Here is an 18,892-nt window from a genome sequence, read left to right on the forward strand (position 1 = left end):
TTTGCAAACAAGGAAAAAACAGGTAAAAAATGTGTCTGAACCATATTAAAACAAGTGGAGTCCTCCTGAAGAGAAAAAATAGCATGCTCCACGGAATAAAAAAAAAAGCGTTGGTGTGAGAATGAACCAATACGAATGAAGCGACTCAAAAGTTTTTAAACCAAAAAGACAGAGTACGTTAAGAACATAAAGCACACCCAGAGGAGAGAGTTGACACACGTGCGTCGTGGATTGGTCCATCCAACACTAAGAACTGGAAAGGAGAACGGACTGTAAGTTCCACGCGCGTGATCGCGAGTGGGGTTTCTTTGGTCTACTTTTATGATGTAATAATAATGAATAACTTTTGTTTTGGTTCAAATAGCTGGATTCAGATATTAACGATGAGATAGAGAGTGGAAAGAAAAAGAGTTGAAGTAAGAGTAAGCAAAGGCAAAGGAGAAGAAAAAAAGGAAAAGAAAAAAAGTAAGAGTGAAGAATATAGGTAGAGATAATAGTGATAGAGAGAGGATTAGGTTGTTGTTTTGTTTTGATGTTTTATTGACTCTGTTGAGAGATAAGACTTTGAACTTCAATTGAAAATTTATTGCAATCTGTGTGTCTAATCAATTTATTTGTGAGCTATATGTGTTGGTAGCTTCTAGAGAGAAGGAAGATGAATGTTGTTGTTGTTGTTGCGGTTGCTTGTTGTTAGTGGATAGATACAGATATCTGAAGAGGACGATAGCAATAGCGTATAGCGTGTTTTTGTGATTGGGATTGTGATTGTGATTGTGATTGTGATTGCTGTTGCAATGGGAACTCCACCAACGGATGAACTCGTGAAGAAGATCCAACAGTTAGAAGAAGGACACGCGCACTTGAAGCAAGAAATGTCAAAGCTCAAACTCTCCGATGTGAGACACGGACATCGCCAGAGGTCGCACTCCGTCTCTCCGCAGCGTTCCAGGTTGGGCGCTCCCCCGAGGAGGCGGACCGATGCACCGGCGGCTGCGTGGAAGAGAGGTTCGTGTTCCTTTAAACAATCCTCGCCTCTGCAGAGAGAGAGCCGCGGCGGCGGGGATCCTCAAATTCACGGCGGCGGCGGCGGCGGCGGAGGAGGAGGAGGAGGAGGAGAAGGTGCTACTCCGCGCCGTGGTCCTTCCGCCGTGAACTTTACGGAACGACAGTATCTTAATATTTTGCAGTCAATGGGACAGTCTGTTCATATATTGGATCTTAACTGTCGCATAATATACTGGTGAGTCATTTGTCTCAATGCGCATCGCTTTTTTTTATTTGTTTTACTATTAAATTCTGTGTAATTTTTCTATTCCGTAACGGTGATAGTTAATGAAGATGTGGAATATATGAATATATTGACTTTTATAGCAACTTTCTCATTTAACTTTTTCAAAATGAGATGATGCATGAGTTAATTTTAGTGCATAAGAGAAAGTCGGATGATTTTCCTTTTCTGTGAATACTTAGGGAAAAGCTTCTTACTACAAATGCTTGTGGAGAGAAGTGTCTTGCAATAAATATTTATGGGAAAGTTTTTCAAAACTTATGATTAGTTCATTACTGGAAAATGGATGTGCTGACTGTGTTTGAGCTTTGATATATCGTTTACTGTTGAGCATGTGATGTTGTATGGTGCTGATTGCGGGAATTCAAGGAACCTGTATTAAAAGCTTTGTTTTGAGAAAAAAAAATGTGGTTGGGGAAAATTTTACAGGAACCGTAGTGCGGAAAATCTGTATGGTTATACAGCAGAGGAAGCTTTAGGGCGGGATGGGATTGAGCTGCTTGTAGACCCTCGGGATTTGGGCTTGGCCAATGATACAGTGAACCGTGTGATGGTGGGAGAGAATTGGACGGGGCAATTTCCGGTCAAGAATAAGATGGGGGAGAAGTTCTTAGCTGTAGCGACTAATACACCTTTCTATGATGATGATGGAAGCTTAGTTGGGATAATTTGTGTCTCTTGTGATTCACGGCCCTTTCTTGAAATGAAAGTTCCGATGTCTGGTGTAAGGAACACTGAGTCGGATTTGGACTCGGGTGGAACTCGATCTAGAAGTAGCATTACGAATAAACTTGGCATTGACACTCAGCAGCCACTTCAAGTTGCTATTGCGTCAAAAATTTCAAATTTGGTTTGTGACATAACTTTCTCGCTTCTGTAATTTTAGTATACCGTGGTATATCTTGACTCTTGACATCTTTAATCATTAAACAGGCATCAAAGGTGAGTAACAAAGTAAGGTCAAGGATCTGGACGGGAGAAAATAATGTGGATCGTGAAGGTGGGAGCGGTGAAAGTCATAATTCTGAGCATAGTTTGTTGGAATCTGTTCTTTCGGACCAGAGAGAGGATGCTAATTCCAGTGGAGCTAGCACCCCCAGAGGTGATGTGCCACCGTTCCATTTTGGTGTGTTTTCTCATGGCGAAGAAAAATCCCAGGGAAAATCTTCGAGAGAGTCTGGTGACGAGAGTGAAGGAAAATCTATTCACAAGAGCATACCTGCTAAGGCTGAAGCCTGGATTCAAAGGAAAACATTATCATGGCCATGGAGAACAAAGGACCGAGAAGGTTCAGATGGATCAGAGGGAAGCAAAGTTCGTGCTACTGGGCCCTGGAGACAGAATGATCGAGAAAGTGAATCAGTTAATCAGAAGATTCTTTCTTCTGGCTTGAAGCAAGAAAGCCAGGGAGGTGAAAGTAATCGCCCTAATAACAATGAGGTTTCAGGATCCTGGTCCTCCTTTAATGTTAACAGCACAAGCAGTGCCAGCAGCTGTGGGAGTGCTGGCAGTTGTGCTGTCAATAATAAAGTGGATGTGGACACTGATTGCTTGGATTATGAAATTTTGTGGGAGGACCTGACAATTGGAGAACAAATTGGGCAAGGTGAGACATTCTTAACTAAAGGGGCAAACTTGAGGACATAATCCTTTGACGTCTATGCTTTAAGAACAAAAAATATTTTATATTTGAAATGTTGTTCGTTTCTTTCTAGAGCTCTCATAATTTATTATACCTGTGCTTGCAAACCCAAATATCAAGTTTATGCCTTTTATGCTATTCACATAACTGTTTCCTTTTCCAAATTGCAGGTTCTTGTGGAACTGTTTATCATGCTCTGTGGTATGGATCAGTATGTTCTTTTCCTTGCTGCAATTATTTTGATTTCATGCATTATAGATGATTTTTCCAAGAATTTTACTCCAACTTAGATTTCTTTGTTGCATTCTTTACCTTACCTTTTTTGGGGTGTAAGATTATATATTGTTGCAACTGGAAATTAATAGCATTTAGTATACCAATGTTCTTTATGGTGCTAATTCAACATTCTTGAGTTAAGGCAACACAGAATTGCTGGTTGTCCTGTGAAATGTGGACGGCAACTCTAAGCCAGACAACGTTAGAATGCGTCTTTTATAGACAGACAACCTACTTTTCTTCTGAGTGAAATTCTGATGTCAACTTATATCTGGGTTTTGGCAGGATGTTGCCGTTAAAGTTTTCTCAAAGCAAGAATATTCAGATGAATTGATACTGTCCTTCAGACAAGAGGTATGCTTTCCTATAGCCTAATTTGCTTATTAGTAAGGAAGTGACAAAGGTGTAGAAAACAACCATTGTTGCTAATGTAATTAGGTGAGAAAAATCGACTAAAACATAATAGTCTTCCTTACTTTGATGTTTGCTCAATTATTGCACAATTGGGAGGGAAATGTCATACTTGTTGCTTTCACTTTTTTTTATACCATTTATTGATTTTATGAGACACACAAATCCACATTCACGTTGGGCATCATAGGTCTCTAATATGTGAACTTGATTCATTTGTTAACCATGTGTTAGGTTTCTTAATTACTTTAGGTTGTTTTATGAAGGATCAACAGGCATTATTGTGACTTTGCTAAGCTTGCGAAAGAGATCAGTGTTTATAGTACATTGCTTAGGCGAATGATGGCCTACATTGTTTTTCTGTTTTGTTTTGCATTGTGGAGTGGATACAATTAGCCAAATACAGTGTAAATCCACACATTTAGCGTAAAAGTTAACGTATCATTTTTATAGCATGACTGGTTGAGTAAAATTCAGCCTCGTTATCTTAATCTCCTCTTCGATAATAAAAGGGTTTCGGAGGGGAGAGATTGTCCCAAGTTAGAAATTTTAAATCCAATTGTAAAGTATGAGACTTATACTGAAAGAACGGAATTCTAATGTGAGATTTATACAGCCTTTGGCTCCAACTAAAATGGTTAGCTTTTGTGATCTAGCTCTTCCATGATTCTTTATCAATTGGTATTAGAGCTTTTCAAGACTGTGTCTATCAGTTACAAACAAGCAGCGGGTGGTGACTCTGCCATTGCAGCATTCACTTAGGCTAGTGTGTACATCCAGCCCGTATGAACACAAGGGTTTCTAGAGTGCGGGATTTATAAGGCTTTGGGCTCTCCACCTACAACAGCTAGCTTTTGTGATGTGGTTTCCCTTTTGTGACTGGATGCCTTTTTCTCTCTTCATTAGTTGTCCTTCAAGTACAATACTGTTTGGTTAGTCAGCATCTTGTTATTAGCCACATCTTCCTTAAATATTTGCTTATATTGATTTGATATGACCCATATATGTTATATTCCTTTAATAATCCGACTTTATAATCCAATTTACTATGGTAATATGGATGGACGCTTACATCCTAGATTTTGCATTATATGTTCAAGATTGACAATTTCCTATAATATGTTTAAAATAATCGGAAAATTTTTGGATCGGTGCAGAAACTATTAGTTATTGAGTGCCGTAGCTATCATAATCGCTGGGAATTTGATCTAGAATTTAGCTAATATGGAACTGTGTCTTGTTCTTCCACTTGATTATTTTACCGTATTAATCACTTTTCTCGTCTAAACCTCCCGAGTGCTTGGCATCCCCCTACAATTTCTTGTCTTGCATTGATTTGATGATATTTTTGTTGTATGAAGGTGTCTGTCATGAAAAGACTTCGACACCCAAATATTCTTCTCTTTATGGGGGCCGTGACTTCACCTCAACGTCTCTGCATCGTGACAGAGTTTCTCCCGCGGTTTGTACTGAACTTCTGCTTTTTGCCCATTTGTATCAAGAGCATATGATTGTAGTCTACTATGCTAGGTATCAGAGAGTACTTAGCTGGGTTAATCATTGCTGTGTACATTTGTATTTTATGACTTCAGTGGAAGCTTGTGCCGCTTGTTACACAGAAACACTTCTAAACTTGACTGGAGACGGAGAGTTCATATGGCCTTGGATATTGTAAGTATTTAGTAATAGAATTATAGATCTTATGGTGTTTATCCATTTTCCTTCTAAATAAGATCATTGTTATGATGCTATTTATTTAGTATAACAATGGATCATTCACTTTTTTCCCTTTTCGGTATTAATTTATTTCGGGTTTTGTTCCTGGAGCATAACGTAATTTTGACTTTGCTATTAGAAATATAAATTCCTTTAGTATCTTAGAAAGCATCTCTCATTGTTTGAAGCTTGTTGTAAGCTTACAGCATATTCTTTCTACAGGCACGGGGCGTAAATTATCTTCATCATTCTAACCCACCTATCATCCACAGAGATTTGAAGTCTTCAAATCTTCTAGTTGATAAGAACTGGACTGTGAAGGTCTGCCACTTTTCACTTTTCTAGTTATCCTATAATGTTGGTTTGAAATTGTCCTTGATTGCGTAAAGGTTCTAACACTAAGCTACACAATATCTTGATGACGTTTTAACTGAACAGGTTGGTGATTTTGGTCTTTCACGAGTTAAGCATGAAACATATCTCACAACTAAGACTGGAAGGGGCACGGTACGCTCCTTTTTTTCAGTGGGACATAATATTTCTTATATTTTTGCAATTGTCCACTTCATATTCTTCAATGCTACAGAGTCTCAAAAACATCTTACTGATTCTAGCATTTTTTTGTTTTGTAGCCTCAATGGATGGCACCCGAAGTTCTTCGTAATGAACCCTCCGATGAGAAGTATGTCCTATCTATGCTCTCAATTACTCTTTCTCTCTACTGATGTTTCTAAACAAATTTCAGACTTATGAATATCTGTTTTTGCTGCTTCTTGGGAACATCAGATCTGACGTTTATAGCTTTGGAGTGATATTATGGGAAATTGCAACTGAAAAGATACCTTGGGATAATCTCAACTCAATGCAGGTATTGCTTTCATGCGTACATGAACCTTCGAAATATATACTTGCGAAGTTTAAAATCAGTAAAGCTTATTGAACCGAAATCCATTGCAGAGATTGGCTTTATCGTTTTTTAAGTTATTTGTTATTCCGGGGCTTCAAACTGGAGAGTGAACTATTATTCCATAAAGGATGCACGTTGGGTGTTTATATTGTGTCTTTAGTTTCAGCTTATTTAGTTTTTGAATTACGCTCATTCTACGTCATTAAAGACCACGGTGACTGGAAATTATTATATCATAATGTTTTCCCAGTTCAATATGAAGATTTTTTTTTATGAACTATGGAATATGGATCACTGTTGGTGCATATATGAACAACTGTTCCTCTAGGGATCTTGCAGGTGATTGGAGCTGTAGGATTCATGAATCAACGGCTAGAAATTCCAAAAAATATCGATCCACGGTGGGCTTCTATAATTGAGAGCTGCTGGCACACGTGAGCATTCTAATCTCTGTTAAACTTTTGTACCCCAAACCAAACCCAACCCTCCAAATATAGTCTTTAATATCCAAGGATGCCAGTTATCACCCAAATGAATATAGAAGTTGCTTTACTTGTGCTCCAATAGTTGGCAAGCTTACCTAAACAATCTTCTTGTTTTCTTGCTGTTTCATCATACTGGAATTGTTTGCCCTTTTATTTATTCAATATTAGGTTACCTACTTGATGTAGCCCAATTACATTTTCGGACTGTAGTGAATAAGAAATTCTTGGTTCCATAGTTGACCTTGGGTTGTTGTGTTTGCTACTCAATTTTTTTTATGTAAATCCTTGATTCCAATTATTTCCTGCCTTCTTTTGGTAGTTTTACATACTAATGTTGAAGCCATGTAGGGGAGTTTATCAAACTTTTTTCCAACTTACTAATTTGTCTGTTCCTACCAGCGATCCAGCAAGCCGGCCAACGTTCCCGGAACTACTTGATAGGCTTAGAGAGCTGCAAAAACAGTATGCCATTCAGTTCCAGGCAACCCGATCCGCCAGCAAGGAAAGTACCCAAAAAGAGTCCTAGAAAACCTTGGAGCTATTTTTTCTGATGGTTAATGATTTTTTTGCATATATTTTACCGAAGCTGCTGGAGTAGATGAGTTAGTACAAACAAACAGCTGGTCTTGGAAATTTGTAGCATAGCTGATCTGAGTCCTTCAACATTTGCCAAGTTATTTTGGAGAAGAGGGATAAACTGATAAAAGAAACGTGGGAATTGCCAAACTTTTGATAGTGATTGGGTCACTCTTCTTTTTCTCTTGTGCCATCTTTTAAGTTTCATATTGGTGGTTTTGAATGTTTAGAGTCTTGTCAATTGGATCGATTACCACCCGCGTTGTACTTATTCTATGCAATTGTTTCCGCCACTATTTCAAAGTTGTACAGAAGGTGGCGAAAAGAAGTGGGAACATCATTTGACTAGATAGATTAGAATCACAAAGTCAGTGTTTTTAAGTTAATGTTGGATCTCCTTCATTATCCACTCGAAGCAAAAAGTGCAGTTTAGCACATCAGACAGCCTTTGAAATGAACCATTCACAATTTCATTGGCTGTCATCAATTCAACTAATCGAACCAGTACAGATAATAATTTCTAGAATAGACAGTAATTTTCAAATTGTTTCTGCATTCTATTGGCCGTTCCTTTTGTTAATCTTAACCGAACTGTAAAAGTCTGATTTCCTATTGGATATAACGTTATTTTTATATTGGATTGAAGTCATGTGATATCACTTCTATATAGAAAAAAAAAGAAGCAAAAATCGTCTTTTAACTGCACGACTTTGTGAATGTCTATCTGCTAGTCAAAGTTGTGCATAGTGAGAATTTGCGCAAAAGTCGTTGAATCATGACACTTTTCTGGTCTATACTTCAGTGCAGCTGAAATATGACAACTTCTCTTGTTTGAAGTATGAGACTCAACTTATCCTTTTGTGGTAAAATTTTTCAATTCAACTTCTTCTCATCATTTCAAAAAGAAATTGCACCAAAATAGTAAAAAATCTCTTTTATCCGTGGCCCCGATACACACGTGAGGCTTCCGTATAATCAGGTTCCTCATGGAGTGAATTGGGTTACTGTTCATAAATGGTCTATGCCATCTTAAGTTCAAAACCAAAAAATCGTCTAGTTTGTTTTCTATTCCTAACTCTATTACATAAGTTATTCCTTCATTTGAATAGGATCCATTGTTTAACTTGTCGTTGCAAACTTTTAAGTCCTTATTTGTGCTGCAAACTCCTAACAAATTAAGGAGAAGACTTTGATGTAGTATCAGTTGAGAAAAAGATAACCCGAAATAAGAGATGATTTGAACATGTACAATAAAAAAGCCAACAAGACTATTACTAAGGAGAGTAAATTACATGAATTTTAATATTATGTAGAAACTATTAGTGAGAAGAGTAAATTACATGGGTAAAGGGTGATATGAAGATTATTAAGACATTCACAAGTTTGTAAGAAAATTTACAATTTAAAAAAAAACGCTTAAAGGAATTTTTTTTATTAGAATCAATCAAAATTATTTTCAGATATTAATCGTTCTTATTTCAATTAATATTAATTGGAGTTATTTTTTCGTACACGTTGACTAAATAAATCTCCTAACTGAGATTCTGAGATTAGTGAAAACAGTTCACTCAAAATAAGTTCAAAAGTTTTCCCATTTAACACTGAAAAAAATATGACATACGTTGTGAAAAAATATCTTCAAAGACACTGATTGAAAAACAATTTCAGCAATTATCAACAAAAATATGACTATGAAATATATCAATGCTAATATTAATTGAGAAAATAAAACAAGTTTATTTTTCTAATTTTTGGTAATTCTATTGTTTTCATAAATTTTTAAAATTTAAATTTGTTTTAAAATTCTCCATCCAAACAATATATTTTGTCGAAAATATTTCAAATTCTTTATAAAAATTTATCCAAGCATGCTAAAAAGGAATTTTTCAAAAAGAATCTCTTATAAAAAATAACCTTGAATATTTGGTCTTTAATATGTTTTAATGCTATCATTTGATCTATAAATTGATCTGACCTAGTGAAGATTTTGTTGTTGTAATAATTCTTATACACAGCTTTGCAAACTAAAGAAAATGAATATATATATATATATATATATATATATATATATATATAATTTCAAATCAAGGGCCCCTTTTTTTCTAACAAACTGTTTTTAATAATATTGTGGAAACCTTACTCATATACAATGATATATTTTTACATGATATTATGAGTTTTTCAAGAGAATATTGATTTGATAATTTGTATTTAGGTAGTTTTTGACCTAACTTTATCTTTCCATTCTTCTTTAATAAAGTTGCGCCAAATACATTTAAAGAAAAACTCCTGAAAAAAAAAAATAACGATCTTAACTGAAAAAAAAAGAGAAAGAATTTTTTAAGGGAAAACTAATTAAAATAAATTTTAAAATTAAATTACACGCCTTAATCTTTCATTTTGAATTAATTGATGTTACAAAAAAGTTACCTTTCAAATAGTTTTTCAGATAAAACAACTAGGCAACAATCATTTCAAATTTAAACTTTAAAAACAACTTTTAAACAATAAGAAAAAAGGTTGGGTCAAACATAGCCCTTTTCCTCCCTCCTACCGATTTCCTGTTTAGTGAAAAATGTGATGTAAGTTATTTGACATGGATGGAGGGAAGCATCTCATGCAACTTGTAGAATTCTGAAACAACTTCATGGTGGGGAATTTATAAAGCCTATTTCGGGACTAAGGTTACTTTTATCACTTGGGAAGTGGCATTATATTTTCAGATAAAGAAAGTAGTGGATTCCCCGACAAACAAACAAGAAAAAAAGGATAACAAAGTAATGGCTCTAAAGACATCGTAGAAGTAAAGATAAAAAAAAGACTCCATAGCATGAAGAACTATTGCAGCTATATGTTTTATTGGAATCTTTCTTTAATACGGAAAAAAGTAGGCAAAAACATAGTGGATGCTTCCTTCACGACAATGTCAACTTCAAGTGACATCGAGAATCTAGCCTCTATCAACTTGGAAGTGGTAAAAATAGTGCAAATAAGTCATAACCACTTGCACACAATACCTTACAAGAGCATGCTAAGTACAGTGTTTTCTATTTGACCACAGTACTTGAAAAATCATTAAGCACTGAACTGAAGATGAAGGAGCTTCACGTTGAACATGCAAATGAGCCTATATTGGTGACAAACATGGAGATACAAGACTCCAATTATTCCACGCTCCAATAACTATGCATAGATGATCCAAGGATCAAGAACTCAAGATCCTATCGTATGTCATCTTAGCCATTCGTTTAGTTCCAATTGGTCAATTTGATGCATGAGAGAAAGAACAGAATTGTCATGGTACCCGGAGAAATCTAAGAATTCTGATACATGTATTGCTTGAGTCAGTAACAGAATGAATTTTAAAACATAAAAAAGAGAGGGAAGGAGGGATAAAACTTCATTAAATAGAAAATCATTAAACTTAAAGTAAAACAATAATAGTACCAAAACTCTTAAATTTCCTTGGGTACCCCAAGTTTTCTCAAGAAAACATTGTTGGAATGGTGAGTTTTGTTTTTCAAACTATTTCCATGATCCAACGGGTGCTACCTATGGTGATAACCTGTGTTCAAATCTCACTCCCCACTTTCCCAATTCAAGCTAGAAATATCTATGCCAAAGCAAAACACTAGCCATGCCACTAGGTTCCCTAGCCTTCGTGAAACATTAATTGATTGGTTCTATCGGCTTATATTTGCTCAAAGTCTCGTCTAATATCCGCACCAAACAGAAGAGCAGCACAACGCAAGACAACTAAGCTAATCTATTGTTAGCTCCTTTATGTTAGTTATCATGCTTTGAAGTGCTGACAGAACTTGATTATGAATATAATAAATTTGTAAACATTTAAACACATGTTTCGGCGCATGAATCCTATGATTTCTGTATAAAGTCTGTGTTCAGATAAGTATGATTTCGCTAAACTCTGGCACTTCCATTCCCACAACTCTAGCGAAGCAAGTGCCGGATTGCAGCAACAGCATCACCTTTATGCTCGCGCAAGGTCCTTTCAGCCACCTTTTTATCCAGCTTTTGAAAACAATTATATATAAATACATCAATTGATTGAAAAAAAATTAGAAAATTTATAAAGCGACATACCGAAAAAGTTACCTCTAATTCATTAGCGATAATGTCGACATCGGCGGCATTTATCTTAACAGCAGCTAATTCTTTCTCCCTAAAACCAGGGGAAAAAATACAGATTAAGAGTTAATTAATCATTAATCAAATGTAAAAGACAGAAAAAAAAATTAGGAATGATTTTACCTCAAACGCATGGCTTGCCAGTCAGCTTCAGCAGATGCAGCAATTGATGCCATGGCCTGCAATATCGTTAGACAATACCGCAAAATTCAGTTTAACACGAATCGAATCGCTTGTGTGAAATTTTATGGCAACGTTTGGTTGTTTGATTTCAGTTTTAGGACGTGATTTTGAGAAGCTGATAAACGCGCTTCTGAACGTGTTTTCAATTTCGAAAGCGATTACAAGAAAAGATGAGAGAGAAAGGGTGAACAGAACCTCTTGAACGCGAGAGGAATCGAGTTGGCGATCCTCGACGCGGTCAGTGAGCTTGTCGAAAGCTTTGGTCTGCTGCTGCATGTCCTTCGAGTCCACCACCCTCTCTATTCCTTCCTCTGCACCTTCCATCTCTCTCTCTCTCTCTCTCTCTCTCTCTCTCTCTCTCTCTCTCTCTCTCTCTCCAATTTCACACTTTCTGCTGCAAAATCAAACTCCACAACAGAACGCACACAACCCACGCGCAACGCTGGAAGAGCTTCATCTCTCGTACTGTTACTTTGTGCTGCCTGAAGCAATTTTCGGGCCTTATTGGGCTCAACGTGGGCTCAACCTGAACCCATCTCTCTAAAGGCAGTTTCATCCTGCACCCCTACATTTTTCTTCCTGCACCCCCATAATGTTATGTAAAGACTAAATTGTCCCTATTATTTTTTAAAAACCCTAAAATGCACTTGAACTGTATTTATTTTTTGCATTATGGATTATGGAATCCGGAAAAATTTTGGATTGACACTTTCGGTAAAATTTCGGATCCATCAATCCATAATTCAAAATATGCACTTCACATTCAAACATTTCGGATCCACTAATCTGTAACAGAAATATGCATTCTGGATTCTGAAATCCGTAATTCAGAAAAAAGCATTCCAGATTCACGAATCTGTAACAGAATTAGGCTTCTGGATTCAGCAATTCGGAAATCAACAATTTATGCAAAAATTGCTTCTGAAACACCCCCTCATCCGGAAAAAAAAAATATTCAGTTCCAGATTGATGAATCCGTAGCACACTCCCAAATCCCTATTTCTGGTAACCACGGTGTCCTTTTTCAAGTAAAAGATTAAGGTCAGTTTTAGGATTTAGAAAATTGTGGGAGTGCAGGAAAAAAATGTAGGGGTGCAGGAAGAAGAAGCCCTCTCTAAAACACTCTTCATAACTGTCGCACTAAGCTAGGCCCAACTATATTTTCACAAAAGAACGAGGATATTTTTCACTGCCAATAAAAGATATAAACTATATTATAAATAAAACAAATAATTTTTAGTTATTTATAATTTTAAATATAAAAATTAAAAACATTTAGAAATAAAAAATATATATGAAGAAAGGAACGAACAGACAGGAGATCAAATATACTAATAAAAATAAAATCAAAGAATGGTATTTTAATATTTCTGAAAGAAAATTTTTGTAGGAGCAATATAAAAATGTATATAAAATAAGAAAATAGAAAAAAAAAATATTGGTCGTGTGTAATTGAGAGAACACGAAGAGCTAGCCTCACTCTCCGAATTATATATTTTAGTTTATAATATAGGAATAGATAACTAATTAAAATTTATCTTAAATATATATAACTTTTTAAAGAAATAATTACATACAAAGTTATTTATTATATATATATATATATATATATATATATATTCCTTGATAACGAATTGGTCTGAAACTCTCGTTAGTATAAATTTTAAATGACTCTGAATATTAAAAATAAATTTAAACTTAATTCAATTTTATAAAATCACCTCATAAGATGAACTACTTATATACTATCATCTCTTCTTATCTCCAACAACCTAGACATGTGTCAATAATTGTATTAAATAATTTAAAATTACAAATTTATTTTGTGTTCATCTTTAGATTCACAGCTAACAATTTTAACAACCTCTGTTTTTCGATTTTTGTCTTTGTTATAGTGCAACTCCTAGTTTAGATGTTGGTCTGATGCCATTTTAAAAAAGAGAAGCTTGTTTATAGGGATGATGCAGACACATTTTTTTTTATCGATAGTTTCTTCTCAGGTCTATTTTTTTAACAAAGAATAAATTTAATAAAAAGGAACAGTGTCCCAACCTTTATACAAAAAGATACTACCCGAACATTGCTACACTTTCCGTGGCCAAATCAGACTACAAATTGTGACAGAGATGTTACAGCTCCCACAACAGCAACTTGCTTGGAGCAACTATACTCTATAAGTCATTGATACCTAGCTAAAATTGTTTTTTTGCATATATCATTTCCCCATCACAAATTTCACATATTAAAAACCAAAAACTACTCCAAATTTTGCAGCAATTTTTGCATCATTTTTTGTTGCTTTCATCACATTTTGTTGCAACCAAAACCTTCTGTGACATTTTTCCTTCTCAGCTTTCTCTCCCAATGAAACCCAAACTTTAACCACCCTTTTATCCACCTCCACCATCCCAATGTCCAATAACTAATATTTCCTCCTTGCCACATAGTCAAAATAATGCTACTTACAAAATACCCAAAAATTCTTTGGATAGTTGCTACCAAGTATAATCTTCACTAAAATACTGCATCTCTGACCATCTAAGGAAAAATGCACTCATGAAAGCCAAAATATACATTAAGGACATCTTCATATCTATAACCACAACTTTGCATCTATTGCTGCAAGGACCTATAGCCAATTGTTGTTACTCCTTTTATCACTACTGATTTACGATTCTGTAGCAGAAAAAGAATGTCTTCCTCTATGCATATCAACGTCTTCAAGCTGGAAGGAGATCAAATTTGAGTAGGGAATATTTAGCTCCTCTTCTGCATAGGTTCTCCTTCTCTTAGGAAGCTCCCCTATTCATGCTTGCAAAGACAATCTCCCAAGATATCAAAATATTAAACATTTTGCTATGCTAAATCCTGTAAGATACGATATTACTATTCAAAATAACAAAGACCTCCAACCCCTGTTCCGTCCTTTAAAAGAAAAAAGTATTCTTTTAACTAAATGAATATTATGGAGAACAAAATTCAACATTATAGAGCAAGATTGATATTTGTAGGATTTGATAGAGAAGCATTAGGCTATAATAGATTTATGATGAACAAAAATATGCTTACACTTTCAATTAACTTGTTTAGTAGTCATATTGATACATAAGATATGAGATTGGATTCAATCAGTGTAAGAGAAATTGATACATTTTACCTTATGTTTTCATCCATGTCTACGATTGGACCTATGCAAAGGCTAATATTTTCTCTACATCAACCTTTGCTTGATTGAAAACTGACCTGTTTCTGTGTTTTCAATACACCAAATGATAGAAATTCACATGCTTTTCCATAGAATATTATTTTGCTTGTTGAAGCTAAGACAATGAAAATGGTAAAAAATGATTTAACAAAGCATTATGATTCACTAAACTTACCCTAGTCATTTATTACACATGTTCCAGACTGCATTTGATATATTATAAGATATACGTATATGTAATGAAACCTTCCTCTCTGGACTTCCCTGTTATGCAAATTTTGCATTGTAGCTATTTTACTCAAAATTGTCCTTTAAACAAAAAAGTGTCTTCCAAACAAAAAAAATTGTGCCAAAGACACTACCATTGAACTCCAATGTAAATCAAAATATCTATACAATTAGCTAGTTTTGTGTACACAATTTTAATAATAAGTATATATTAGAATATTGGCTAAAGAATTTAAAATATTTTTTGGTTAAAAAGTAGCATTAGTGTATTTGAATTAAATAGTATATTTTAGCATGTGTGTGGTGTGAAAAGTAAGGTAATAATGGTGTGCAATGCTTTTAGTTGTGTTTGTTTTTGGATTTTTACTGTTACCGAAGATAGAAATGCAGAATAAATCATGTTTGTTTCTATTAATTTAAGCTGATTTAAGGACGTGGAAAGACACTATATTTGTAAAATAGTTTTCATTCATGTATGCAAAGATCATCCAAAAAAGACATGTAAGCATGATCAATTTTCATTTTTATCCTTAACAAAAAGTCAAAGTAAGTACAAGTCAATATTTTCATGGTTTATCAATGAATTATTTTTTAACTTTTAAAATATAAAAAAAATTTAAAGATAAATTTATATATAATAATAATGTAAATGTATTTATATAGTAATAGTAAAATAAAATAAATTAGTAATATAAATATAAAAACTATGAAATAATAGTAATATATTTAAAATTTAAAATAGGAATAATATATAAAAAAATAATAAAATTATAAACAATACTAGTAATTAAAATAAATTTTTAAAATAAAAATAAAAATAATAATAAATTATAAACAATAATAATAAAAATTAATTTTAATTTTAATTTGATTTTATAAAAATATTTTTTTATGCATTTATAAAATTTTAATTAACTAAAATTTACACAAAAATATCTCATACTTTATTATTTAAATATTTAAAAAAAAAGATAAATTTGTAAATTTATATTTTATATATTTAAAAAAAAAACCTTACAACCATCATATCACTCACAAATTTCAATAAACTTTTCTTACAAATCTACTCTAACATACCTTAATTCAAACAATCTCACTTTCTTTACACTTTTTTCTCAAATCACTCTAAATCCACTCTCTCAAATCTCCTCCTCAATCTAAACAAAAACATTAAATTGTATGGTTGAGGATGTGAACTTGGTTGCTTCTGAAATGGTGAACAGCTAGCTAGGGTAGCTCAATTAAGGCACAGGATATCCCCAAGAATTTGGTGGTTGATGAATCACATGGTGCTGCGATCCAGCTATTCCAATTATTTGATTTGTTAGTCCATTTTTTTCTTAGTTGTTGAAAATGAAAGTAGTTATTTCACTGATATTGTAGCCATTTTTTCTCCATAGTGAAGCTGTTCATCTCAATTTCATCAAGTTCAACACAGATAATGGTGTGGTAGCTGTAAATTTAGATGTTATGAGAATAAATGCTTATAATCATGCTATTCATATTTATATAGGAGTGTTGAAGGATTCATTTTATTTGAAAGTTGCATGGGATCGATGTACAAATTCATTTTATAACAAATGTAAATGAGTTTGTATATTTTTAAGTTATTTGTGTTTTACTTGTCAAATGTGGTTAAGTTTATTTGTTAATTGAATAAAATAATAATTAAACGTCTGATTATACTTAATTATTTATTATATAGAAGTTATGTTTAAATTTTACAACGTCACATAATTGGTTTGTGTATAAACCGTTGATTTATTTAAATTTCTAACAAGAAATTACTATTTTTTATCTATATGAATGTAACATCTCAAAAAGATACTCAATATAGTTTTTTTTTATATATATAACTAAATATTACAAACATTTAATACAAACACGTTAAAGTCAACAATATATATTAAACACTTACAGGACTATTTCCTCCATATAAAAAAATATTATAATAAAATTTACAAATATCAACACAATTCTAAAGAGGAAGTTAATATTTTTATTAAACATGTATTATAATTAATAGATAATTAATTTAAATAGTTTACTGTAAAAAAATACATAAAACATTCACATAAAATGAATAACTTAAAAAACCTATTTTTTTTCATTCAATTTACACTCGTTTTAATTTTAGTATAGAATTTAAACTTATTACTTAGTGTTTCATGATTCCTTCTCGAATAATGATTAATTCCAAAACATATAATTATATCCCATACTCGAAAAGTGCTCTAGAATATTAGGTATTCAAAATTAAAATATAATAAATAACTAGTTAATTATCTGATAATCTTAGGTTAAAGAAAATATTTATTTTTTATTAATATTTTTCATTAACATTATATATAAAGTAATATTAATCATTCGAAAATCTCATTCAAATAAGTTCCATTATCACATCCATATGTTATCATTTTATATATGTAAATTAACAAACGAGATATCTAGTAATATTCATGCGATGAATACTATATATCACCCATATATTGTTCTATTAGAATTATTATTATAATTTTTTATTATAATTCTATGATCAAGAATAATTTAGATTAAAGTTATAAAAAATTGTAACTTATTATCATAATATCTATTATAATATTATATCTTAAATTATTATCAAAGACTTTATCAAAACAATTATTATATTAAACAATATAAATATGATAAAGAAAAATACTTTATTTTAAAAAATAGAAAGAGGTAATTAGACCTTGCACACACATTTGTTCCAACACCAACTTCATCAACTTGCAAATCACCAGCACCCACCATTCATAATATTTTCATTACCACCCTCCACACCATCTCTTTGAATTAGTTCAAGAAACTCAATTATCTCAACTTCACTAACAATATGTTGTACATAAATTTCAACTAGCTCTCTTTATAATTACCATATTCAACTAATTCTATAACATTTCATATACAATTGTTTCATATATTTTTTTCATCCTTTCAATCTTAAGTTTCCACTATATTTTCACTCTCCCTTTACTACTATTTTGTATTTTTACGTCAGTTATTTAATCATATCACTTTGAGAAACGAACGTAAACACAACTGGCTTAAAAAAAGACATATTATGTCAACGTCCAATTTATGTCAATTTAGATCAACAACGAACTTAAAAAGAGGTTTTACTTTGGTTGAAGTAGAAATCAACATAATAAAATTATTTTTACGTCATTCAATATTTTACCCAATGTAACAAACAAAAAATAAATGATTTTTTTATGTCTATTAAATCATAAATCAATATATGTAAAAAATGCATTCTGCATTAATTGTTGAATTAAATAACATAAAAAATGTTTTTTTTAAATAAACTATTCGTTTTGACGTCAATCCAAAACTTGTAAGAATAATTTACACCAAACAATTTGAACAACAAAACACTTAAAATAATTACGTACATAATGGAACTTCTAAAATGATTGACAAGGTAATAACAAACAATTTATGCTAAAATTGTTAAAATAAAAGACAATTTATGTCACTCTATCACTGGTATATCGCATAACGGGTTTTCACTCCTATGGCAAGCTAAAGCGCTACCTAAGGCGTTGTACACTGCATGGAGGGTTGTGTTTGGGAGACTTCCAACATACGAAAATCTCACTAGGAGAGGTATGGTTGTCAATTCCACGCTTTGTGTGCTTTGTAAGGCAGCGGAAGAATCAAGTCATCATCTCTTTCTATCTTGCTGTTTTGCACAAAAAGTGTGGTCTCTCTGCCTCAGGTGGATAGGTATCTTGTCTGCCCAACATAAGGACCTTATGAACCATTTTGAGAGCTTTCACTTAGTTCATTTAAATCACAAACA

General features: G+C 33.0%; 2 protein-coding genes across 5 annotated transcripts; one reads left to right on the plus strand and one right to left on the minus strand.

Annotated features, from left to right (window-relative positions):
- Window positions 1–217: 217 nt before the first annotated feature.
- LOC137807015 (uncharacterized) lies at window positions 218–7,687 on the plus strand. Of its 4 annotated transcripts, none has more exons than XM_068607433.1 (13): window positions 218–1,240; window positions 1,718–2,138; window positions 2,222–2,894; window positions 3,101–3,141; window positions 3,492–3,560; window positions 4,979–5,079; window positions 5,210–5,288; window positions 5,556–5,654; window positions 5,772–5,840; window positions 5,966–6,015; window positions 6,120–6,201; window positions 6,580–6,674; window positions 7,125–7,687. In XM_068607433.1, the coding sequence occupies exons 1-13, from the start codon at window positions 795–797 to the stop codon at window positions 7,249–7,251; spliced, it is 2,352 nt and encodes a 783-aa protein (XP_068463534.1). In that variant the 5' UTR covers window positions 218–794; the 3' UTR covers window positions 7,252–7,687. The 4 variants fall into 4 exon arrangements, 1 of the variants encoding a protein (XP_068463534.1); XR_011080459.1 differs by having other exon boundaries at window positions 373–1,240; window positions 6,569–6,674; XR_016519667.1 differs by having other exon boundaries at window positions 386–1,240; window positions 3,101–3,131; window positions 6,569–6,674.
- A 3,413-nt stretch (window positions 7,688–11,100) lies between these two features.
- Window positions 11,101–12,053, minus strand: LOC137807016 (uncharacterized). Its single transcript, XM_068607434.2, has 4 exons — window positions 11,829–12,053; window positions 11,574–11,629; window positions 11,418–11,484; window positions 11,101–11,333 (listed from the first exon to the last, which is right to left on the minus strand). The coding sequence occupies exons 1-4, from the start codon at window positions 11,955–11,957 to the stop codon at window positions 11,253–11,255; spliced, it is 333 nt and encodes a 110-aa protein (XP_068463535.1). The 5' UTR covers window positions 11,958–12,053; the 3' UTR covers window positions 11,101–11,252.
- Between the last annotated feature and the right edge of the window lie 6,839 nt (window positions 12,054–18,892).

The sequence above is a fragment of the Phaseolus vulgaris genome, chromosome 3, assembly GCF_051622355.1.
Source record: "Phaseolus vulgaris cultivar YP4 chromosome 3, ASM5162235v1, whole genome shotgun sequence".
In the NCBI taxonomy this organism is placed as follows: Eukaryota; Viridiplantae; Streptophyta; class Magnoliopsida; order Fabales; family Fabaceae; genus Phaseolus; species Phaseolus vulgaris.

Excerpts from the sequence above, each read along its gene's own strand:
- LOC137807015 (XM_068607433.1), top strand. The coding sequence starts at position 795 with ATGGGAACTCCACCAACGGATGAACTCGTGAAGAAGATCCAACAGTTA. Across the intron at positions 5,655-5,771 it reads ATAAGAACTGGACTGTGAAG|GTTGGTGATTTTGGTCTTTC; the intron begins GTCTGCCACTTT and ends TTAACTGAACAG. Across the intron at positions 6,675-7,124 it reads ATTGAGAGCTGCTGGCACAC|CGATCCAGCAAGCCGGCCAA; the intron begins GTGAGCATTCTA and ends TGTTCCTACCAG.
- LOC137807016 (XM_068607434.2), bottom strand. The coding sequence starts at position 11,957 with ATGGAAGGTGCAGAGGAAGGAATAGAGAGGGTGGTGGACTCGAAGGAC. Across the intron at positions 11,485-11,573 it reads TGGCAAGCCATGCGTTTGAG|GGAGAAAGAATTAGCTGCTG; the intron begins GTAAAATCATTC and ends CCCTGGTTTTAG. Across the intron at positions 11,334-11,417 it reads TTATCGCTAATGAATTAGAG|CTGGATAAAAAGGTGGCTGA; the intron begins GTAACTTTTTCG and ends TGTTTTCAAAAG.